Genomic DNA, 25089 nt, shown 5'->3' with positions numbered 1-25089 from the left:
ACAGTGACAGCCCCTTTCAAATGCTCCTTCTCGTTGACGTCCTCTGACCTCTGGGGCCAAACAGCAGTGTTTCAGACTGACTCACTGTGTCTTTGTTGTTGTCGTATCCCGTTCCAGTCTGCAGCGTTAGCGAGCAGTCACCCTGCAGGAAGCCATCAACAGCCGCTAATGCAGTCTGCCTCTCCTCTGTTTCACCTGAGAGAAGCAGATTGGTAGGTCAAAGGGACACACCGTCTCTCGGGGGCCTCATCCTCCTGAAAGGATTCGCACAGTCATAGCTGGATGACGCTAGCGTTTCCGGCACTTGTATCGATCAGGTTGCCTCTGTGTTATCGTTTTTAAACTTGTCAGCGTTTGAAGTATCAAAGAAAACTTGCAAATCACCCCTCCCCCCGCAGCTTAGTCATGATGCTGTGAAAGTGGATGCGTCTGTGGGCAGATCTGCTGAAGCGTTAGATCCTCCTGACTGCTGCAGCTGTATTTTCATCTGAACACTGAAGGGTATCATTCCACCTCCATCCACAAACCCTGCAGTCTCCTCCCTCACTCTGTGTTGCAGTTTAGTACAAATCATTGTTTTATCTCTCATATTAGTGATGTAACTGCAGTGTGTCTGCAGGCTAACAAAACATGGACGTCAGTTTCTATGATAACATCAACAGCCACATCTTCTGATTTGTTTCATTGAAGCTCTCTGAATGTTTCAGTTTTAATACATTTCATTTAGTTTTGCTTGGTCTCAGTCTCAGCTTCATGTCTTTGGTGTTATGTATTTTTCTGGCAACACTGATTCCTTGGATTCTCAGTTTCTTAGTTTATTTAGACTCTTTTCATTCTCTGTTCATACATAGTTACTGCTGCTCAAACCCGCACTTTATTTACAGTGGTACATTCCATACACAGTACAATTAAAACAGAATAAAATTAAACAAAAAGGGTGGTACCAATGATTAATTGAAATGAATGAAAATCCGATATTGATACAAAGAAAGGAAAGGAAAGTTTGTTTGTACATACTTGTTTTACGATAAAAAAGTGTAAAGAAATCAAATATAAAAAGTCGAATCAATAAGATTAAGGAGTAAAGAAATATGTAGAAGATCAAAAATGATATAAACTCAAATGAAAGTAGTCAACAACTCAGTTTAACATATGGACAACGCCAAAGATCATCGGGCCGTTATCTTATGATGCTAAACAGCTAAATATGGGAGTCATCACCTCATACCCATGTCATACCTATTTTAAAACATGGTACAAGATGGTGTGTATCCCTTTCAAGGTCTTCCACAGTAGTTTGATGATTAAATCTCAACCACCAGCAGGGTTCACCATCAGAGGTTAGGGATATATCATCAGCTGTGCACCTTAGCATTAGCTGGTGTTTAGTTCCGTTCTCCAGTCCCTAAGTTTGTCTTTGACTCTTTGAGCAACCCTTATGGTGGATGTTGCGAGAAATCTGCTGCAGCCAAGCTCCACTTGGAGAACTATTGCTTTACAGCTTCATTGTTCTGTCTCAGAGGCAATCCCTGCATTCCAAAGCCACTTCATCACAACTTCTTCCAGTGCTTTTCCATATCAAGAAATTGTCATGCTGATAAATGTCCTACCATGTGATAAAACCAGAAGTCAGCCTGCTGTTGCATTAAGTTGACTTCCCTGACTGTGCTCAGTGACAGCCAAGATTCTCGGGTTTATTGCTTCTCTGGTAAATCCAGTCTTCTTCAAACAAATTTTCTCACACTGCGAGAAAATTTCTCGCAGTGTGAGCATCTATAGTGTCGCACCTCAGCCAGGGGTATTAACCTTTCCATTCGGAAACCAGAAACCATTTGCTGGAATAATGCTTTACTGGGTTCGCATTCAATCCGTGCATTTGCTTCATAGGCCTGTGGCATTGCATCTAAGGGAATAATGAAACAATGAAATAAATATTGTGGTTTTATAGATGCTACACATTTATGAAAAATATAAATTTTTGAATAGAGGGATATATGGGTGTATATTTTGAGCATTATTTTCACTATTCGTATTTTCATGTTAGTAAGCATCACAACAAGAAGGTGATGGTTCGAATCCAGGGTCGGCTGAAATCTTTCTGTCTGGAGATTGTGTGATTCCCTGTGTTTCTGTTGGTTTTCTCCAGATTCTCCAGCTTCCTCCCACAGTCCAAAGACAAACTGGAGTTTCCTAAGGGCTTATTTAGACAGACCTGAGAAAAGATGAATAGATAGCTCAGGTTTTTGTTTTCTGTGCCTATTTATTCTACTTAACACTTTGTTTTTGTTGCCAGAAAATATGAAAAGCAGCATTGGCACAAAGTGCAATGATCTGAATAGATTTGCACTGGACTGTGAAACTGAGAGAAGAACATTTCATTTTTATGACAATGTCACTGATGGATAGTTCCCTGATAAGAGGAAAATGTGGTTGAATATAAAAACAATCTGCTTACATTTTCCTCAGTTATAATGTTAATATCATTCATTTCACTGAAGAGTAAGAAAGCATAAAGGGAATGAAGGACAGTCATCAGCTACATAATGAGCACTTCTTCCTCTGACTCTGACTCTGGTGCAGAATTGTAAGCACCGCTCTGATTGAGAGACACTGTAGCTGTGAAGTTTTGTTTCTTAACGTATGAAATTACTTTTCTTGCACCGTCAACTGCATCTTAACTGTTGATAGTCCATTATGGTATGCCAATGTATCAGTCCCTCTGCCACCACAGCATCTGAGGCTGATTATATGATTTCTGCCAGCGATTATGACCAGATCCTAAAAAGATACCACAGCACTGCAAACTCAGGGGATGCACTAAAGAGTCAGAGATCCCACTATTATTAGACCTCTCTAATATTAGCGCCTGCATCTGTGCTGAAACAAAAGGGAATTAAAAACGTCACCTATGAGTGGAATGAAGTTTTTTTGCATAATGATGATGAGTGTGTAAAAGGAGAATCGTAATGTGCTTTAAAATCGAATTCATTATGAAATATTTCCATATGTGGTTTAGAGTTTTTTTTCAGATTATTATAATTTTTTCAAAATGTAAATCTCCTCCTGCAACGCACTACAAGTGGAACACATATTTCTGTCCAATGCAAGAAGTCGTGTGAAGACAAATCCAGAATTCCAGTTTAATATCTATTATGTCTTAACTTAGTGTGTATTGTTGTCATGGCTTAAGTTTTAAACTTCAGCCAGCAGATATCAGTGACCTATTTCCTATTCCAACTTTTGTTCTTGTATTCATTTTAAAGTGGGTTGCCTGTCTCTATATAGTCATTGCCCCACATATGATAGAGAATGCACTGTAGTGAATCTCCCTCAACACCGTCATGCCTTGATGAGGTTGGATCTTACACATCACTGCCTGTTTGTGAAAGAAGTTAACTGAATGGTTTTAATTCTCTCTCCTACAGGACAGAGGACTCTCTACCACAGAAGTGATGTCCTAGAGACGGTGGTGCTTGTCAACCCTTCACAGGACACTGTTGTATCAGAGGTACAGCAACATTCCTATTCAGATGAATGGGACTGTATGTGTTAATACAATTCACATTCGACCAAGATCCCAACTTAAGAGTGCTAAATTGCATGTGCATTATAACAGATTGTACGTTTGGTTGTCGGGCATTTTGCGGGTGATCTACTGAAAATAATTGTGTTACTGATAACAGGTGCAAACATGGAAGAGGCACTACTATTTAAATGTTTTGCGTGTGTTACTGGTTTCCACCATTGAGGATTATGGAGAGCAGAGTGACCACAAGCTCAAAGCGAAATATTTGTACCCGATATCTAACCCGATTCTCTATTAGATATTAATCACTAAATTCACCCAATATCCTTTTTGAGGAACTATGAAAACATTTTTTTTTAGTTTTGTGTACTAATATTTTTCTTTGACAAATTAAAGTTAATTTTCATTTGTCAGTGACTTGTATATTTGTCATTTTATTTCAGTATTCTTATATTTCCTTTAACTGTTGGTTGTCTCCCTCTCTCTTCTTCTGTTTGTGTCTCTGTCTCAGATCCAGTCTCTAGTCACAGACTCAGCAGGACACAAGCTTCTGGTCTTAAGTGGCCAGAGCTCAGATCACGGTGGCCTTGTCCTTCAAACTGGGGTTTTCACCTACCAGAACATTTCACACATTTTTACTGATCCTGGGGTGAGTCAAGTCCTTGGTCGCCAAAATCTTGGGGCGACATGATGAATGTTTTGAAGTTTATACTGTGAAATCATGTTTGTGGTTTAAAATAGTTCAATACGAAAGGATAAGTACATATTTTAATAAATGTTAGTAATTTATTGGTTGGTCCATAGTTTTAATGAGGAGGGTTGCAAACACACCAGAGGAGCAATAATCTGAAAAAACCTTTATACATTCTCAATATATAAATTGAACACATTCACCATTGAACGGACATTTAGATTCAATTTTTTTTTACATGCTAACTATTTTTTTATCTTGAGAATAATAGCATGTTTGTATTTTTTTTTGTTCTTTCTAATTGAACACAAGATGGTGCAACAATGAGAAAGGCAATAATAACAATGCAAAAGACACAGATGATGATTTGAATGGTAAATTATGTAATTATACTATCAGATGCAGGTATTATGTTAGTAAAGTGTTTTTTTGCTTATTAATGTTAACGTTTGAGGCTTTAATTCACAAAAAGCACAAGAATATTGCACAAAGAAAGACAGAAGGAGGGTTTTATTGAAATTTTTTTATTAATCCGAGAAATTCCTTTGTTGTTGTTGTGAACACAATATGTTCCCGTCACTATCCCTGATTGATGTGTCTGGGTGTGTCTCTCCTGCAGGTCAGTGAATTATTTGGCACAACAGCCCCCAAGCAGCAGGCTACACTCACTGTGTCCTGCCGCGGGGAGGTGGGCTGGACCTCCCTGGGACAGCAGCAGACCCTACGGGAGTTCCTGTTGTGCAAACTAAACCCTGAACCTGTTCTCCGCAAGATGGAGGGCATCACCGAGTTCACAGAGTACGTCTCTGAAACGGTCGATGTGCCTTTGCCTTTTGACCTCCTGGAGCCACCCACCTCTGGGGGCTTCCTGAAACTGTCCAAGCCATGCTGCTACATCTTTCCTGGTGGACGAGGAGACTCTGCTCTCTTTGCTGTGAATGGGTTCAACATCTTAGTGGATGGAGGCTCTGATCGAAAATCCTGCTTCTGGAAACTTGTCCGTCACTTGGACCGCATCGACTCAATTCTACTGACACACATTGGCGCTGACAATCTCCCAGGTATCAATGGGCTTCTTCAGAGGAAGATAGCAGAACAGGAGGAAGAGCAGTCCCAAGGCTCCACCAACTACAGCGAGTGGATGAAGAACCTGATCTCCCCTGAACTAGGCGTGGTCTTCTTCAATGTACCAGAGAAGCTACGTATGCCAGAATCTAACCTCAAAGTAAAACGCAGCATCGAAGAGGCATCACTAACTCTACAGTACCTTAGCAAACTGGAAATCAAACCTGAACCTCTCTTTCGAGTGTTGAGCAACACTATTGAGCCCATTACTCTGTTCCATAAAATGGGTGTGGGCAGGTTAGACATGTATATTCTAAACCCTGTTAAAGACAGCAAAGAGATGCAGTTTCTAATGCAGAAGTGGGCTGGTAACAGCAAGGCCAAAACTGGTATTGTGCTGCCCAACGGAAAAGAGGGAGAAATATCTGTTCCCTACCTGACATCCATAACAGCCTTAGTCGTCTGGCTCCCTGCCAACCCTGCAGAAAAGATTGTCCGAGTGCTGTTCCCTGGGAATGCACCACAAAACAAGATCCTGGAGGGGCTAGAGAAATTAAAGCACCTTGACTTCTTGCGCTACCCCGTAGCCACACAAAAGGACATTGCCTCAGGAGCTCCTCCCTCTGTTATAAAGCAAACCAAGTTAAAACAAAGAACAGACAGCAAGGAGAGTCTTAAATCCTCCCCGAAAACCACGGCAAAGGTTACAAAGAAAGAACCTGAGGGACAAGATGTTGTGTCAGCAGCCGCTGAGGTAAAGAGCGAGTCTGTGATAGAAAATACATCAGAGAAAAAAGAAGAGATAAAGCCAACTAAAACTATCAAATCTAAAACTGATGTTCCAGAGAAGAAAAAACTCTTGAAAGAAAAATCCTTAAAAAAGCACTCAAAGGAAAGGGTGTCAAAAATGGATGAGAAGAAGGACAAGGAAAAGAAAGAGATAAGGAAAATAAAGAAAGATGACTCAGCTAAAAAAGATGAAAAGAAAGATATTAAATCCAAAGAGGACAAAAAGAAGGACACATCAAAACCTGAGCTGAGAAAAATTACAAAGCCTGACCTAAAACCACTGACACCAGAAGTAAGAAAGACATTACATAAAGCTAAAGTTTCGACTAAAGCCAAAACTGGGAAAGTTAAAGCAGCAAAGTCTGAACCTGCTGAACCCAAACCACAGGAGCTGAAACCTGCAACAATCCAACCTGAACCTAAAGAGAATGGAGCTGCTGAGGGACTGCCTGCTCCCTCCCCACCCGAAGACCTCACCAAGGATTTCGAAGAACTTAAAAAAGCTGAGGTCTTACTTTTGTCAGCAGAACCACCAGCGAGTACGGACGTTTCATCTGAGCTAACAGCAGAAGAGAAGCACGAAGCACAAGAAAACGTATCAGAGATTCCAGCTGGCACAAAGTCTCCTGAAAAGGAGGCAACAGCCCCAGAAGTGGAAGCTGAAATTGAGGACAAAGACAAGGAATCAACACAAGAAAGAGAATTAGAGGAGGCTCAAAAGTTTGAGGATGAGGGAGCAGCATCTCAGGATGAGGAAGAAGAAGAGGAGGAAGAAGAGGCCCCACCTGCCAAAAAGAAACCAGAAGAGGAGGAGGAGGAGGAGGATATGGGAATAGGGGAAGAGGAGGATGAATCCAAATGGAAAGAGGCAAAGGATGATGGACTTGACAGGAAACATGAGCTTGAAGAAATGGAGAAATCAGAAACTCTCTCAGCTAAGGTTGTGACAAGAGAAGATCTGGAGATGACTCCACCCAGGGAGGAGGAAGAGGAAGAGGATGAAGCAGGAGAGAAAGCGGAACTTGAGGAAGTGGAAGATTTAGATGTCATAGCAGATGAAGAGATCAAAGTGAAACCTGAAGATGCGGTTGAAGAAGAAATGCTCACAGAAAGCAAAACTGCTGAAACCTCGACCACAGCTAAATATGAGGAAGAAGAGGAGGAAGGCTACCTGTCTCATGTTGGAGGGGCCACAGCTCCCATTACCTCGGTAGCTCAAGGGGCTGCTGCAGGTGAACCCATGTCCTACATCCAAGATGAAACAATCCCTGGCTACTCTGAGACAGAGCAGACCATCTCTGACGAGGAGATTCATGAAGAGGCAGAGGAGAGGATACCACACCTCCAATATGATGTAGGTGCCTACGACATCTCTGTTCCAGATCAGACTGAAACATTTGTAAACATTCATGGCATGAGGGAGATGCAAGCTGCAGCTCTTAGTGAAAAGGGGTTTATCCCAGCTTTGCAGGAGCAAGTTTCTGTGTTCACAAACATCATGATTGCTCCTTTGGCCGAAGAGGAGCACGTGTCTTCTGCAACGTCAATCACAGAGTACGACAAAATATCCTCCTTCCCTACTTCTATTGCTGAAGATCACTCTGTGGCATCTGTCACAGCACCTCAGGCTGAGGAACCACCCAAAACATCTGATCCCCTGTTAAGCCCGACTGATACTACACAAGGCAAAGAGCAGCCACTCTCTGCAGGAACTCTTTCCCCACCTTCTTTGGAAGAAGACAAACAACCCAGGTCTCCATTTGATGACGCATTGCCTCCTGCTGTAGAATTGAAGGCGCTGGATAAAGCTCATGATGCAGAGGAGGAAGATGAGGAAGAAGATGAGGAGGATGAAGAAGACCAAACTCCTAATGTTGATATTTCACTTGAAAAACTCCAAGAGGGCTATGCTTTATCCCAAATATTACAGGATAAAGAGAGAGACAGTGAAAAGCTAGCTGGCTCAGTGTCTCCTGTTTCAAAATCTACACAAGACATCAAACCAGTCCACCTGCCAGTCGAAGAGGAAAATATAGATGCAGTTTTACCAAAAGATATTTCATCTGTTGTTCCTACCAGACCTTTTGGATCGGACTCCCTGACCTCTGAGAGCGAGGAGCGTTGCTTCAGTCCCGATGACATAACTGTAAAAATGGCCTCCCCTCCACACTCTGGCCCATCAAGTGCAGCTCCCTCTCCAATCCGTCAGTCACCAGTGGAAGACAAGATAAAGGTTTCCCCTGGTTTGGAGTTGCAGAAGCCAGAAGAGCTCCTTGACATCGGAATTGAAGACAAAAATAAAAAGAAAGCTGAATCAGAAAACAACACACAAAAAGCTGTTGACAAACAGATGGTAGATCAGCATCAACTAGAAGCTGCAACATCCTTGGACAAAATATTGGACAAGGACCTTAAAAAGGTTCCGGAGATAAAGGAGACAGAAAAAGACACATCACCAGTGCGAAAAGATGAAGGCAAACCGACAGAAACAATCATAGATGTTGCTGCATCTTTAACAGGCAGTCAGCCTCCAGTGTCAGAGAGACACTCCTTCATCTCATCTGAACAACATGATAAAGATGGTGGTGTTGGACTCAAAGACAAAGAAACTAAAGTGCCTGTTTCAGGTAAATTGCCAGAGGGGGACAGTCGTTTCTTAGGGGATGATGATGGTGATGATGATGATGATGATGATGATGATGATGATGATGATCACGATGATAAATCTGCAGTTAAAACCATCAAGGTGGAACATGAGAAAGAAAAGGACGACACCTCTGATGTCAAACAATTCAAGGACAAGGAAAAACACACATCTATCATTAAAGAAGATGTTACCATCACTAAGTCTTTAATGGATGAAAAAGCCGAGAGAGAGGCAGTAACGGCCGACACATCTGATATTAAAACTGTCAAAGTTGAGCAAACTGCAAAGGACACTGTCACCATTGATAGACCAATTCAAGATGAGCCTCGACAAGACCATATTCCTGAAGTCAAAACTTGTAAAGCATCAGAGATCAAAATAATTGCTTCTGAGGCCAAAGAAGTTAAAGATGAGCAGGAGCAAAAAGAGGCAAAACAAGATGACGGTTTTGACTTTAAACCCAAAGGTGAGGTTGAGGAAACAGATGTTCAGAAGGACGATGTGTCTGATAGTAATATCTTGAAAGAAGAAGGGAAGAAAGAGGCAGATACAATTGATTTTAGCTCTAAAAAAAAGGCTGAAGAAAAAGAGATAGAAAAGGCCAATGCCACAGATATAAAGGAGCAAGAGGCAAAGATGGATGATATGCCCATTATTGAGCCAAAAGATGAGGAGAAGAAAAAGGAGACAGAAATATCTGACATCAAGTTGATTGAAGATAAGAAACAGGAGAAAGGGAAGGAAAAGATCGATTTTTCTCTTGCCAAGCCCTTTACAGATGAGAAGAAGGAAAGCGAGAAAGAGGTGCATGACATCACTGTTACTAAACTCCCAAAAGAAGAAATCATGGTTAAGGATGGCACATCTGCTGTTACCATGAAAGAAGAAAAGGAGCAGGAGATTTGTAAAGATGCTATCTCAACCGTTAGCCTCATCAAGGTCGAGGAAAAGGATGTGTCGGTGAGTAAAGATGAGATTCTGGTTGCCAAGTCAACCAAAGAGGAAGAAAAAGAGAAAGAGACAGGCAAAGATGGTAAAGTTGATACTGCCGCTATAAAAGGTACAGAAGAAGAGGAAAAAAATACAATTTTAAGCAAGGAAGATGTATCTGCTGGCAAACAAACACTTGGAGAGGAAAGTAAAGAAGATAGTTCTCACATCAAACTTATCAATATGGAGGAAGAGAAGTTAAGTAAAGCTGATGGTGATTTATCTGCCACATCAACAAAGGTAGAAGCAAAGGAAACAGTTGAAGATGCTGTCAAACCAATCATAGGAGAAAAGGAGCAAGAGACAAGGAAAGATAAAGATGTCATTGCTGTCAAACTCGCTACGATGGAGGAAGAAGATGTAATAATTTCCACTGTCAAAACATCCGGGGACGAAACAAGCAAACAGGCTGACATTTGCGCTGAGAAAAAAGCAGAGGAAGACAAACAGAAAGCAGTGGATGAGGACGAAAGCTCTGAGCGAGGAGCAGTGACATTTCAGAAACACACATTACCAATTAAGGAAGAATTGTCTGAGATCAAACCCTTCATGGAGGAAGAGGGCAAATACAGCCCTGATGGAACACCACCCAAAGATGAGGAGAAGAAGACTGAGGTGAAAGAAGATACAGCACATGCAAAACGTATCAAGGAAGAGGTAAAAGAAACACCAAAACAAGAGGAAATGGAAAAAGAGAAAGAAAAGAGCAGTTTATCTGATTTGGTATGCATTAAAGAACCGAAGGAAATGGATATCGATGATAAAAAAGAGGTGGAAAAAAGTGAAATTCCTGACAAACAAATAATAACAGAGGCAGCTAAAGAGCAGGGTGATGTCCCTGACCACAAACCCATTTTTGAGGAACTTAAGCATAAGGAATCTGAAAAGGACATTGAGAAAGAGTCCGCTGAGCAGCCCGAGGGTGTGAAGGAGAAAGAGCCAACTAAGGTTGAAACCATCGAGGAGGAAATGAAAGATGAACAGGAGATGCATACTTCAACATTTAGTACCAAAGATGAGACAAAAGAAAGACATGATTATCTTTTTGAGTCAGAGCCGAAGAGGGATGATAAAAAAGAGGTAGATAATACCTTGGAAGATGAGAAGACTAAAAAGGAGGATATTTGTGACATTAGTGATACGCACAAAACTTTTGGTGCTCCATCAATAGAAATGCAACAAGACCCCTCTGTAACCAAATCAGGGGAAGACCTGAAACCAGTGACAGATTACATGTATATGACTCCCCATTACATCCAGGAGGAGAAAAAGGAACAAGATAAAGAAGCAGAGGTCATTATTAGTCAAGAAGAGAAGATAGAAAAAGAAAAAGATGACACGCATGTCGCTGAACTGAGCAAAGAACAGAAAATGGAAAAAGAGCAAGAGAAAGATTATAGTTATGAGACTGAAGACAATAAAGATGAAAAGGCCAGACCAGCAGAAGAGGAAAAGATGACTAAAGAAAAATATGCTGCTGACACAAAAATGGATGAGATCCCAGAAAAAGAAAAGTTTGACTCCGCTGATGCAGATCAGACCAAAGAGGAGAAATGGGAGAGAGAGGAATTACAGGAGAAAGACAAGGACAAAACCATTAAACAACCTGCACAACCAGTATCAGGAGACACAGTGACATCCACGTCAGATTTCAAGCCTGTGTTTGTGGTTCAGTCCTCTGATGAAGACAGGGAAGACGAAGAGGAGGAAGACATCTGTATGGGAGGAGCTGGCTCTAGACCTTTGTCAGTGGAGCCAATGAAATCAGAGCATGACATCTCCTCTGCAGATCTGCCTTCATACGATACTGCACTAACAAGTGACCAAACTAAGCCACAACCATCACAACAGATAGTGATCATTCCTACTCTCACAATGCAGGAGCCCTCTATTGATGAAGACGTCAAAGAGTCTGACAAAGAAGAATCCAGATTTCTACCTGAGGCAGACAAAGATGCTGTGAAATCCGAAATCACACCTGCGCCTCTCGCTAAGCCTGAGTCCTCGTTTGATAGTGACACAAAGGAGGAGACGACCTTCATTCCAAAACAAGAACCAGTTTCTCATATCCCAGCTGCTAAAACAGAACCAGTGTTAGACCTGACCGAGAAAATCCCTACGTTGTCAACAGTATCAAGCAGAGACAGTCAACCCAGGAGCTGTACACTCTCAAGCACTGAGAGCCAGTCCAGTGTGGAGGAAGTACCTGAACAAGAGAAACCGATTAAATCTCAGTTGAGTCCAGGAGTTAAAGCTACAGAAAAGACAAATCCACCTGAGAAACCAGGGAAGGAAGCAGAAAGGGAGATGGAAGGAGAACGAGAGGTGGCTTCTCCAGGATTTTCACGGCCTTGTGCATATTTTATGTTGGACAAAGAGGAGGCTGAGGATTCTGGACACACTGTTGCTGTAAAACTAGACACTGCAAAAGTGGAGAGTGGCCAAAAAATAACCTCTGAGATAGAGATAGGCAGTGGGAGCCTACAAGACGAAGAGCAAACATTTGGTGCATCAAAGTATGATCCATATGAAAAGCCCATCCCAAAAGATCACGATCGAGACTCTAGAGAAGAGAGTGAAGTTTCTTTAGGTTTTGATCACACCTCAGATATTGATATTGATGATAACAGAAGAACAAGCCAGGCAGAGGCTGGAGGAGCCATGTTTCTCATTGATGATGAGTACAAAGAAGAGCCTCTTTCCTTTAGCAGAGTTGACTACAGCCCAGTGTCCCTCACAGAGAGTGAAAGGAGCAGTCACCATAGTCCAAGCACCTCCCCGAAATATGAAGACAGAGAGAAAGGCCAAGAGGAGGAGAGTGAGAGAGAGGAAAGACCAGATACTCCTTATGTTGACAAGAGCTTTTCAACCATAGACCTACAGGACAACAAAATGTCCCAAGCTGCTGAGTTTTATTCCTTCACTCCCAAAGAGGACAAACCGGAGAAATCTGAGAAAGAGAAAGAGGAAGGTGCTGCAGCAGCAATTCAACCTGGGACGACAGGAGGAAGCGCAGCTGCAGCTGTTCAATCGGCAGGCTTACCTTTAAGACAAGAAGTACCCTCTCATTCATTGAAGGAGTCAGATCTTGGTACCCAAGCTTCAGCTCCCCCTGTCGCCTTTGGAGAATTCACAGAGAAGGAAAAATCTACTGAGTCACTGAAATTGAAAATCATGTCCTCTGAACATGAAAGAGAAGGCTCGCCATCTGGTCGGCACTCACCAGCAGAAAAAGACATTTTACCTCAACCATCACCTTTGGAGAGAGTGGAAACATCCGCTGACTCAAGGGCTGCCCCTGCTACCATGTTTCTAGGTCACGGAATAGACGATAATGTTCTTGCCTCTGATAACAGTCAAATTAGCATCTCCGCCACTTGTAGATCCATGTTAGACTTTCCTGAGGGAAAAGAGAGCCTGATAGATCAACGGCTACTTGTAGAGGGGGAAGATTTTGATGATGATGATGATGATGATGAAGAGGAAGATGAGGAGGAAGAAGAAGAGGAAGAGGAGTTAAGTGATGTAGATATGGAAAAGGGGGCAAGAGAGCAGTCTGAAAAAGAAATATGCAGATGCAGTCCTGATGGTAGTGCCAAGTTAGCTGAAACAGAGGACTCAAATAAAAAATCTCAGTTGCCTGAATCAAGCTCCCTTAAGGAGGAAACCACGTGTAAACCAACACCTGATGGTGCCTCCGCTTCTAAAGTTGTAGAGACCGCCAAGCAGGATGTAAGTGAGAAACCACCATCTCCTGATACAAAACCACTCAAAGAAGAGGATAGACCTGGCGATACAGCTACATCCAAACCTCCAGAGACAAAGAGTGAAGATGCAGCAAAAACCTCTCCGTCACAGGGCCCCAGTGCTCATAAAATGGATGAAATCAGTTTTGCTACACCTGCTGCCCCGAAACTTACTGAAACAAAGGAAGCAGATGATCCAGACAAAAAGCATCTATCCCCCGAACCAATCACAAAGAGAAGGTTGTCATCGTCAGAGGACATAACCTTCTCTGAACTACTCGAGTCTTCATCTCCAAGCTTTATGTCAAAGGAAACTTGTCAATCAAAGTCCACAAGCAGCTCGACAGGCATCTCTTTGCAAACTGATCATTCAGAGCCCAAGCCTTCATCTAGTCCCCCCCCTCCACTAACAAGCAGTTATGCTGATATCGGACAGAGCAGATCTGGAGGTTATTCTGAGCATTTGCACAGTGAGCACAGTCAAGCAGTACAGAAAGACGATAAGACACAAACACACAAGTTCTCAGATGACGCTAAGCTATCCAAGCTAGTTGATGATAAATGTCGCGACCAAAGAGACATCCAAGAAAAAAGTCAAGATGAGAGGCAGACCTCAGATATCACCGCGAAACATGAGGAAACTACCTCATCAGGTTGCACATACAGCACATTAACATATTCTCCCACAACATACTCTTCCACATCTTATAGTTACTCGTCTTCAGCCTCAACTGATGCCCCTTTTACCAAAAAGCTTGGAGATAAAGTTGAAACTCTCACTACAATATCGAGCTCTGAAGTACCTCTACTCAAAGAGGAGCGGTCCTGCACGAAAGCATCTACAAGCTCATGCTTTGGAGGATTTCAGAGAGATGAGTACATGGAGGTGACAATGAAACCTATAACAAAAGTTTCTTTACTCAGTCAGGTTGAAGAGACCACACCATCGTCTCCAGTCCAGTCTGCCACTGCCAAACAGACTGAGGATCATATCGACTCTGCAAAGCCGGAAAGTCAAGTCACGGATAGTTTTTATACGCTAGAAACAAAGATCACAACATCCACCACAGTAACATCTCTACAGTGTGCTGAACCGTTGAAGATGACAGAGAGCTTATCCACATCAGAGGCTCGCTTTGACTGCTCTCCCCTCCAGAGGGCTGACTCCTCTGAGAGGGGGTCCCAAGGGTCAGCAGAACATGAGGAGCCTGATACACTTGAAATTAAGGACAGCACCCTACCAAGTCCTATTGAATGTCAAAAAATCCAAGTGGCTGAGCAAAAAGAGACTTTTTCATCAATAACGGAGTCAAGCGTGGTAGAAAGCACCACACACGCCGCAGAGACTAAGACTGTCACAATCACCCATACAACTGTTGTGTCTAAACCTGACGTGGTGTCGTCAACCCAACAGACAGCCTCTGTTACTCCACTGAGTGATAGTGGAGCCAGCAAAACCTCATGTGCCGTAACAGAAGTGTCCAAGACTGAGAAGGATAAAGAGAAAAGTGAGGAAAAATCGGAGTCAAAAGAAGAAAAAAGAAATGGAGCTATTCAATTTGTGAAGGAGGATGCCAAGGTTAGAGTAGGAGAAACAAGTGAGGGAGATCAAAAGACTGAGCAGATAAAAGAGGAAAAGAAAGTAGAAGTAAAGACCTCTAAAGACAGCACAGAAGAGAAGAGTGCTACAGCTGATACAAAGATGTGTGAAAAAGCAGATGGTGGGGAGGAAAGAGAGGCAGAAAGAGGAGAGGAGAGAAGCCTGTTGGACAAGCCACCAGAGAGATTAGAAATTAGAAGAAAGAGTAGTATATCTGATTGGGAGCTACTACAGAGGCCTGATGACTGCCCAAGTGCCCCTCCTCCAGGATATGGTGATGATGATGAGGAAGAGGAAGTAAAGGAAGAGATGGAATGGATGGCCAGTGCCCACAGTACCTCTATATCCTCTTCAAAGGATTCTCATTTCACAGTGCCATCGAGTGAAGGAGCAATTAAGACTGATCGTCCCACGGACTTGAACACCGGTGCCACCTCCTTTTCTGCCTCCCCTCCAGGTTACTCCTCATGTGAGTATAAACATCGCAAAGGAGAACTGTCTCCATCGTTCATCAACCCCAGTCCTCATCAGCTCTCCAGTGACGAGGGTGAGGAGGACGGCTGCAGTGACCCCTTGCAAGACGGGGACGAGGATGATCAAGAGCAGCACTCTGTGAAAAGGAGGTCGGCCAAGCAGAGGCACCACCACACTCAGAGTTCCCAAGCAGACACTGTTCAGGGGGCAAATCTTTCTGGGCCCATGTCATCTGGTTTGGCTGTGACGTTAGCTGGAGAGGAAACCCCTCCCACATCATTGAGCGAATCGCTGTCGTCACAGTCGGACTCAGACGTCCCTCCAGAAACTGAGGAATGTCCATCCATAACAGCTGAAGGAAATCTGGACTCAGACGAAGATGCTGAACATCTGCCTGTGGACAAATCATCTGCATCTGGAGCTGGAGGAGGTCACCATCCTCCATCACCACGATCTGCTCAGAGGAGTCATGATCCCCTCCCCACTCCAATGAAGGACTCTCTTCCTCATCCTCCCCACCCAGATGTGTGCATGGTGGATCCAGAGGCTCTTCTTAATGACCACAGCAGCACAGAGAAGCTTCTCAAGAAGGAGCACAAGACCACCAAGGGCCTCCGAAAGGGTAAACCCAAGTCTGCCTCTCCTTCTCGTAAGGGAGAAGTCAGGAAGAGGTCCTCTACTCCAATGAAGCAGGCTAAGGACTCTGCATCACCACGATCAGCCTCCCTCAGGAGGAAGGACACAGAGCGAAGCTCCCGGCTGATTAAGATGTCTGAGAGTCAAGGCTCCAGGACCGAGGTCCTCAATCCAGGGAAAGGCTCGGTCAATGGTGTCAAGAGCAGTTCAGGTTGGTAACAGGCTGTAAAATCAACATGACATTAACCTATCCTCCAACTAATCCCTGGTCTGATTCAAAGTGGTTTCACACCAGATTTAACTAGAAAACAGTAGATTTAAAACAGGACTTATAATTGAGCATTATATGATCAAGAACTGTGTAAACTGCACACAGTGGAACTAAAGGTTACTGCAATTGTGTTCCCTTCATGGTATCATTTTCATATGTTTTATGGAAATTAAACTTAATAACCTCAATTGAATTTTGTCTAAAAAGGCTTTGTTAGATATCTCCTCAACAAATATCATCAGCAGTCAAAGATAATAGAGGGTGAAATGTCCAATATGATGCATCATCTTTTTAATGCCAGTTAAATGCTTGATAAGTTATCAATAGAAAAAAATTAAGTTAAAATTAGTTAAAAACTATAAATCGGATTGAATTTGGCCATTAGCCACTAAAATGAAAAAGTTGTAATAATCCAAAGAATACAAATATGTTTTTTTTTATTATATAACTTGTTTTTGTGCAAGTATGTGATCAAGCTCCTAAACTTACACAATCACAACATGTGTTTAATGCAGATAAATAAATAGAACTTAGTGATGTGCTTTTTACAATACATTTGAAGTACTATTATTATACTCGAATGCCTGTTTATATCCGTGTTCCCACCCAGGTAACAACTCACAGAAAACAAGCTCAGCCGTCCCAACTGGGCCACCTGTCTATGTTGATCTGGCCTACGTGCCTAACCACTGCAGTGCAAAGAACGTGGACCAGGAATTCTTCAAGAGAGTTCGGGCTTCTTACTATGTGGTGAGCGGGAACGACCCGGGCAGTGGAGAGCCAAGTCGTGGGGTCCTGGACGCCTTGCTGGAGGGCAAGGCTCAGTGGGGCTCCAATTTACAGGTGTTTAATTATATCTACTATCTACTCTGCCATTTTATTATATGCTCTGCACAAATGTGTGTTTAATTCTCCAAAAGTTCATATCCACACTATTGTCTCCTTTTTACAGACGAATGAGAAGTAGGGTGTGATCATACACATCCAGCAGTGTAGGGTGGAATCTCTGTTTACTTCTTCTTAGTGTCTAACCATGTGCAACGACACCAGTAGTGGCACACACACTTTGGCGACAGGACAGAGATTTTGTACGAAGTAGAGATTTTCTTGCTTCTGGAGTTTTCTGAAGGCAAAGACCATGTCGTCCAAAAGCTGCAGGCTCCAGCTACATCACATATTCACTGTACAGACATGAGAATGAAGTCAATCTTCACGTCTAACTCCGAAAATAAAACCCCAAATGTTTTTATTTGATTCCTTCAATGCCCTTTCCTGAAGTTAGTATCACCTGTTAACTCTCCTTGCGTCCCCGTCAGGTGACTCTGATCCCAACCCACGACACGGAGGTGACCCGGGAGTGGTACCAGCAGACCCACGAGAGGCAGCAGGACCTGAACATCATGGTTCTGGCCTCCAGCAGCACCGTAGTCATGCAGGACGAGTCCTTCCCCGCCTGCAAGATTGAATTCTGAGTTTCATGAACCCTGCTCTGCACCCTAGAACTTTTGTTTGTTTTCGTCAGTGAGTTAAATGCCTGCCCTAACACACGTTTCAAACTAAGACTAAAGATGGTAGTAAACAAGTTAAATCATCCAGGAAATAGGCGAACATCATCATCATCCCACAAATATATTAATATTAATTATAATCAAGAAAATGCAATGTTTCCCATTTGGAAAATCTCCTATTTAAAGGCCAAAAGTGCCAAAACACGAGTCCTTACTAATTACCTTTACCAAAATATTTCCCAAATAATCTCAAACCATCAATAGTTGCGTTATGTTATACGCACAGTGCACAGACTAAAGTTTTTCTCTTTAATTTCCATCTGTGCACATGACAAAACTCATCCTTTGCTCTTCTGCTCGCACTACACTAGTGTTTGGATAGACTCAATAACGACAAAAATCTATGTTATGTTTAAAGAAAAGAAAGAAAAAAAACAAAAAGTTCCTTCTTGTCATTTGTGCTGAAGTTTTAGAAGGTGTCTGAAGTTGCCGCCCTTTGAAATGTTTCTTCTCGGCTTTCTCAGCTTCGCTGGTGCATGATGCTTGTGTTTAAGCTCTTTCAGAGACACATGCTTAGGGTTAATGTTTCATTTAGCCAGTGCTCAAGCGTGGACTGCAGTATAGCGTAGATAGGCTTCTACACTGTTTGGCCGTCTATGCTAAAGTGAATCCAATAGTCGGAAGGCAAGAGGACAATGTTTTTACACTATTCATATCTCTGCTTCTTTTCATGGTCTTTGTTGGTTGTATGTACTCGAGTATACATAATACGATATATACATAAATGTTTGTATATCAATACAGAGGTTATTTATTTTGTGATGATGAAGCAAATTAGGACCCTGAGGTTGAATGCGGGGTATTGGGTCGTGCATTTGATCAGTTTTAATGAATATTTCCTTCATTTCCTTCTGTTCAACTACATTTTCTTGTCCCTGTCAAAATCACGAAGCGGTGGAAAAAACAAGCAGTGACCTGTGACAAATGTAGCAAAGAAAGCTGGTCTGTTCGTCCCTTGAGAGGGACCAATGCTAGGACCTGCAATATCTGTGTGTACTGTTGGTTTTATTTTTCAAGAGAACATCTGTGTTTAATATGTTACAGGGGGCTTCTTTGATGTGCCTTTAGCTTGTGGTTTTGGAGGCAGCAAATTATTTCAAGGACATTTGGGAGCAGACCAAGAAACCAGGGTATATCGAGTACAGGACTTTTAAGCAGAGGACCAATCAACTCAGATAGTACAAATACAAACTTTATCCACAGCCAGGATAGTAAACCGTTGGCACTATGTAATCCAATTCTTAACTCCACATCCTGAAATGCCATTTTGGAAAATTTCCAAAGCAACATGAATGTCGTCAAGCAAGGTATTGCACCAAATACGAGCGCACTTTTCGGAGGAGGGAGAGGGGAGTTAAGACTTCAATGGTTTGAATAAGTTGAAGCACAGAGAGTTAGTGTAGCAGCAGAAGTTCACTTTTTACTGTCTTATGACATAATGTACAAGTCGTTCCTCCAAACTGAAGGACGACATGTCTAATACAAAGCGATGACCTAATATTAATCCCAGAGTATTATTTATAGAACGAGCATGAATGTGATAATTATGATTGTACTGGATATGAAGTAGGAATGTTGTACAAGTAGTTCTGTACGTGTGAGAGTACACGATGCACACTGAGTAGCTGTTATTTGTAAATACAGCACGGTTCGTTTTCTCTAGGTTTTGTTGCGAGTGACTTTCTTCAGTGGGTTCAGTGTGAAAGGTCTTTCTGCTTGTTCACAGCCAAATTAGCTCATATTCAATTCACATGAATTTTTCTGATTTACATTTTCGAAACATTGAGCTTTGGTTTCATTTTCTGAGGCTCGATGAGGGGCCTGGCTGGGTGAAGCAAGGCAGGCTTGGATTTACAGATAGGACTTTGTTGGAGCTGTTTACGACAGCTCCTCAGGATGTGCCAACTCAAAGCAGAGAGGATCATCTGCCTGCATAGTTTAACTTCACCCAGTTCTCTGACTCAAAATATGGAAGAACTTTCTTGAGATGTATTGAACATCCTGTTAAATTGTACAAGCCTGCATGGGATCCGTGCCAATTTCTTTTTGCCGTAAAACCCACAACACAAGCACTACTTTTTTTATACATCATCTTCCAAAGGCCCCGTGCTTTGCTTTGCCTGGCCTACACCTTTTTTCTTTCAAATCAAAGATAGATCATTTTTTCTTTTAGTATATTACTTCACTATTATGCACTGTGCACGCCTTGATATGCATCTCATTCTTTGGGATGTTTTAGAGGCTTCTTTATTTTAGCTCTAGTTTATACAGCTGGGTAATCACTCACAAGTTCAAACATACTTTACGGCACGGTCACACATACACGAACGTAGGCAAACATTGCGGGTCAAAGGAAACTAAAGCTGATCTCCACGTGTAGCCAAGCTGCGAATTTGTTATTCACGTATGATTGACCGTGCCTTTAGTCTGAAGGGAGTTGATTAGCAAAAGTGCAGACGTGACGCACACCCAGTGAAAGTTCCAAATGACTCCCTGTTACTTCAAACCCAAATGTTTGTGAAACGATCAAGCAAAAAGTCCTTTCCACTCTTTTATCCGCTGCTGAATGGGAACGTATCCAAAAACAGGGAGAAGCTTTTGAGGTATGGGTCAGATGTAGTGGACGCTCTGATGCGTCGTACTGTGTTTCAGTGATGTTTTTAAGTTGGCAGATTCCAAATACTTGGTCTTGAGATGCTCAACGCTGTGAATCAATCAGTACTGAACTGTAAAACTATACAGAAGCTGAATGCACTATATTGGAGATATATTTTTCTGAATGTAGAGTTGGTACTACCTTATGAATGCTGCTGGATCAAAACAATAGACAAAAAACTAATAAAAACAAAAAATATATAAATAAAATACTCGCACCAACTTAGACAAAAATCAATTTAAAGGGAGCACAAGGGAGGGGAGGGAGAGAGAGATGCTGTTTTGGCAAATTGTCATTTCAGTAATAGTTCTTCTTTGAAGTAGGAGCAAATGATAGATTTTTAAACAGAGGTCCCATAACAAACGTATATTAACAATAACCATGCAGCTGAAACTTTTTCCCTTTCCTGAATATGACTTGAAAAAAATGCAGATTCAAAAACTATCAATAAAATCAAACAAATTCAACATGTACACTGATGTACTGTGCATGGAAGTGTACACAAGACGCTCTGGAAAGAACACATGTGAAAGATATAACAACTATTCATCTTGTGAAACGTGTTCATTTTAGCTGACTTTAGTGACAGTATTCAATCAACACTGCTAACTGTTCTATAAACCAAGGAATATATTCAAAACGCTGACAAGATACAGAATGAAAAAAAATGTACATCTTTCTGTTCAATGTCATGAAGATATTATTTGATCATAATACTGTATCATCCGTCCATCATATCTTTCTGCATGTGATTTATTTAGTTATAATCCTGAATGTATGCTATTTTAAAGAGGTATATTTGAAAAAAGCTAATTGTCTTAACTGGTACTGAAATGACTTACAGTAATATAATACTGGGCTGTGCTTTCATTGTTTGCCCTATTAACATGTTGCTAAGAAGACGCTGTATTGGTAGTTCTGTTTTATTCTCTCTATCTCTCTCTTTTCTTTTTGCATTGTATTAATCTTACTTCTGTTTTTCTTCCTCAGCGCAATATTCAATATCTCTCTGTCTCTTTAAATCTAACTGGTTAAACTAGAACTACTGCAGATTCATTGTAAAAGGGAAACAGCCTGGTGATCATTAATTAAAGTACATTTAAATCTGGATGTGTTGTGGGTTTTCATTTGACATCTTTTAAATACAAAACGGGGTAAAAGGTCTAACTCAATTTTCCCAAGTGCAGTTCGGAGAAAAAAAGTATACGATAAAGAATAAAAGCAAATTCCCTGTATTCATATGGAACATCTGCTTTCACCTGACTAACAGATATATAGTCGTAAGAGAGGAGTATTTGAGTAGCTTTAAGTGCAGTCTCCCACTAGCTTTATTAAAGTGTAGTTTCCATCTAGACATCTTCCACACTAAACCTTTAAATATGAGGATTTTAATTTGTGTTTCTGCAACGAACCTGTTTTTCATTGCACTGATAAAAAGTGAATAAACTGTATAATATGAGCTGGTTCTATTATTCATCTGTGATGAGACAGAGCAACAGCAAATTTCAGCACTTAATCAAGAAAACAATTCATTGCTAAATGTATGAACTCTTGACTTTTTCATTCTATTGCTTCATTTGGGCGTTGTCATTAACTCTTTCCAAGATAACACACCTAAATGAAAGATGCAGGGTAAAGGACCTGGCTAAAAAATATAAATTTTAGCCATGCCACAACTATGGTCCAGACATTCCTTGTCCCCTGAGGATGAACTGCTCTACTCTTCCTCTTAAAATCCATCTAAAAGCATAATTTGTTCAAATGTTTGTCAAACACTTTGATTTATGAGTAAGTACCTGCATAAAGTATAACTCAAGTTAGTGTAGCAGATGCTGCATTCAGGACCAACAATGAAAAAACAGGAAAAACAACCCTTACCATGACCTGGTCAAGATTAGCACCAACCGGTAACTGTGAGCTATGATTGAGTATGACACAACAAAGGAAACAAACTACAAGGCAGAGGGGTGGCAGATCAATGTGGGCTCCACAAACCAACGTGATGGAGCCACATCTACACCTGAAGAAGTCACATGCACACACACGGCATTCATTACATTCAGTGATGAATGGTTCCTATTTAATCTCTGTCTGCCCTTTTATTGCGGTAAGTGCGTTACCCTGGAACCTTTCTCGGTTTTGTATGAATACACAGGAAGAAAGACAGAGAAAGAATATCACCTTTTCTCTCTTTTTGACACCCGTTGGCGGCCTCTCTCACCTTGGACGTGATACTATTTCATGCAGTTTGGGTCTCTGGTGGGGTGAGACGCCACACATTGCCGTTCAGCTACCACATTGCCAGGGAACATAATCCCCCAGTTGCCATAGCGACACATTTTGGAGGAGGGGAGTGGAGGGTGTGGGTGTGGAGGTGGCACTGGAGGTCTAACTGGGCACCTTCCTGTCTCTGTTGGGTTTGGATATAGCCACTCGAGGAGGGTAATTCTCTCATCAGGATGACTAATAGTCTCATCTCCTGCCCTCACCTCCCACTTCTCTCGTTGCATTTATGGTTGTGTTTTAAGCAATTAGCGTGAGCTAAGTCACTGAACAGTAGATGGGTCAAGACATTGGGACACTGTGACCTCCTACAGTGGAAAATACACATCCAGTGCATCTTTTAATCGTATTTCCGATAAGAAGCTTTCAGCAATATGTGGTGTCAACATGGTTCAGGCATGAGTCAGCAAAGCCACTGCCTACTTTTTTTTCCTAAACACATCTTCAGGCGGGGTCTGAAGTGCTGTGGGCTTATTCCACAGATTTTCATCAAATACATATTTGTTCAATATCAGAAACAATACTGTAAATGAGCCAGAAATCGTTACATAAGCTAATTTTCATCTGTTGTCCCTGGCCAAATATCGATGGATAATTCCTGTGCAGTAAACCACCAAACCAAACAGGGCAGAACTTAGCTTCCAGACACATCACATACACAGTGGGTCCTTCACACAGAGACGTGAGCTGTAGGCCTTTTTCATTCAACTTTTTATTCAATACCATCTCTTAAGACTTAGCTGTAACATTTGTTTTTCCCTACAGCATTGATTAAATGTGTGGGTGCTTTCCTTTCCTGAGTACACTCTGATAAAGGTCTCAAAACTACCTGCAGTCCGTTTCTCATCTTGTGAAACTGTAAATCAACTGTGTACTACGAAAGATGTGTGTTGATGAAAGTGTGTGTCTGTGTTAAGGGTTTTTTAAAGAGGTAAGACTTTGTTTAAGGGCATCTCAGAAAGATAGAAATACATTTGTGTTTCGATAGAAACGGAATGAATGGAGGTTTTGTGGTGAGTGTAGGAAATAAAGGCAGAGAAAAAGACTTGTCATCCAGACAGAGTGAATGACATCAGCATTTGGCTTCCAGTGAGTCGGCTGGCTCCGTCTCTCTCTCCGTTCACCCAGCGCCACTCTATTACATCTGGGGGCGCCGCCATGGCAACGCATGGGAGCAATAGGAGGAGGCATGAGTCATCGCTATTCGTATACGCTGTTTGGAGAGGAAAGGAGTAGAGAGGAAGAAGAGTGGAGGCAAAAGAGAAGAAGATGGGAGGAGAGGATAGAGGAAAATAACTCCACTGGGGAGAAGGAGGATCATAAAGAATGTGGGTGACGGGGATGAATATGAGATTAAGTTGAAGGAAGATGAAGTGAGGAGAGGATACAAAATGAGAGGAAACAAAAGAGGGGAGGAGCTTAGGCACAGGGGAGAGAGAAAGGACAGGAAAGGAGAGCAGTCAAATGAAGTAGAGGAGCAACAGGAGGAGAAAGAAGAGGAGATAAGCCGATGAATAGGAAGAATTGGGTGAAGAAAAACAGACAAGCGGAGAGAATAAGAGAGAGGTCAATTTCCAATGAGGTAAAATAGAGGAGTGGGGATGAAAAAAAGATGAACACAGAGTGGGGAGGAGGGAACCAGGTTAGGTAAGAAGATAGAAGAGGAGATTAAAGTGAAGGAGGAGAGGAGTGAGTGGAAGAAAGAACAGAGTGAAGAAAAACAAGAGATGAGTGGAGGAGGAGCACATGTTGGTGGTGGAGAAGAGAAAATGGGAGTTAAAAGGAGGGATATAAAAGGAAAGAACAAAAGAAAAAGAGAAGAGTGGGACAGGAGGAGAGGAAAAGATTGGTGGCAAAGAGAAGGATAAAAAAAACAAAAGAGAGAGGGGTGTTGGCACAACAGTGACAAGGAGCTTTGTTTATGGAGCAATAAGAGGCTTATGTGTCTGGACTGGACTTAGTACACAACACACACACACACACACACACACACACACACACACACACACACACACACACACACACACACACACACACACACACACACACACACACACACACACACACACACACACACACACACACACACACACACACACAGTGTTAGCTCATGTGATTTGTTGTTCTTTACAATAAATTGAACAATG

The 25089-nt window shown here is 42.0% G+C and overlaps 1 protein-coding gene across 1 annotated transcript; it reads left to right on the top strand.

The window, feature by feature from the left end:
• The first annotated feature begins 4974 nt into the window (after positions 1 to 4974).
• On the top strand, positions 4975 to 18051 carry map1ab (microtubule-associated protein 1Ab). The gene is made up of 5 exons (XM_053426479.1): positions 4975 to 8314; positions 8591 to 8698; positions 8804 to 16369; positions 17046 to 17278; positions 17752 to 18051. Exons 1-5 carry the CDS (start codon positions 4990 to 4992, stop codon positions 17905 to 17907), a joined length of 11388 nt encoding a protein of 3795 aa, XP_053282454.1. The 5' UTR covers positions 4975 to 4989; the 3' UTR covers positions 17908 to 18051.
• The last annotated feature ends 7038 nt before the right edge of the window (positions 18052 to 25089 follow it).

Source organism: Pleuronectes platessa, chromosome 7, assembly GCF_947347685.1.
Source record: "Pleuronectes platessa chromosome 7, fPlePla1.1, whole genome shotgun sequence".
NCBI lineage: Eukaryota > Metazoa > Chordata > Actinopteri > Pleuronectiformes > Pleuronectidae > Pleuronectes > Pleuronectes platessa.
The sequence above is the reverse complement of the archived record's forward strand: the minus strand, read 5'-3'. Positions and strand labels throughout refer to the sequence as shown.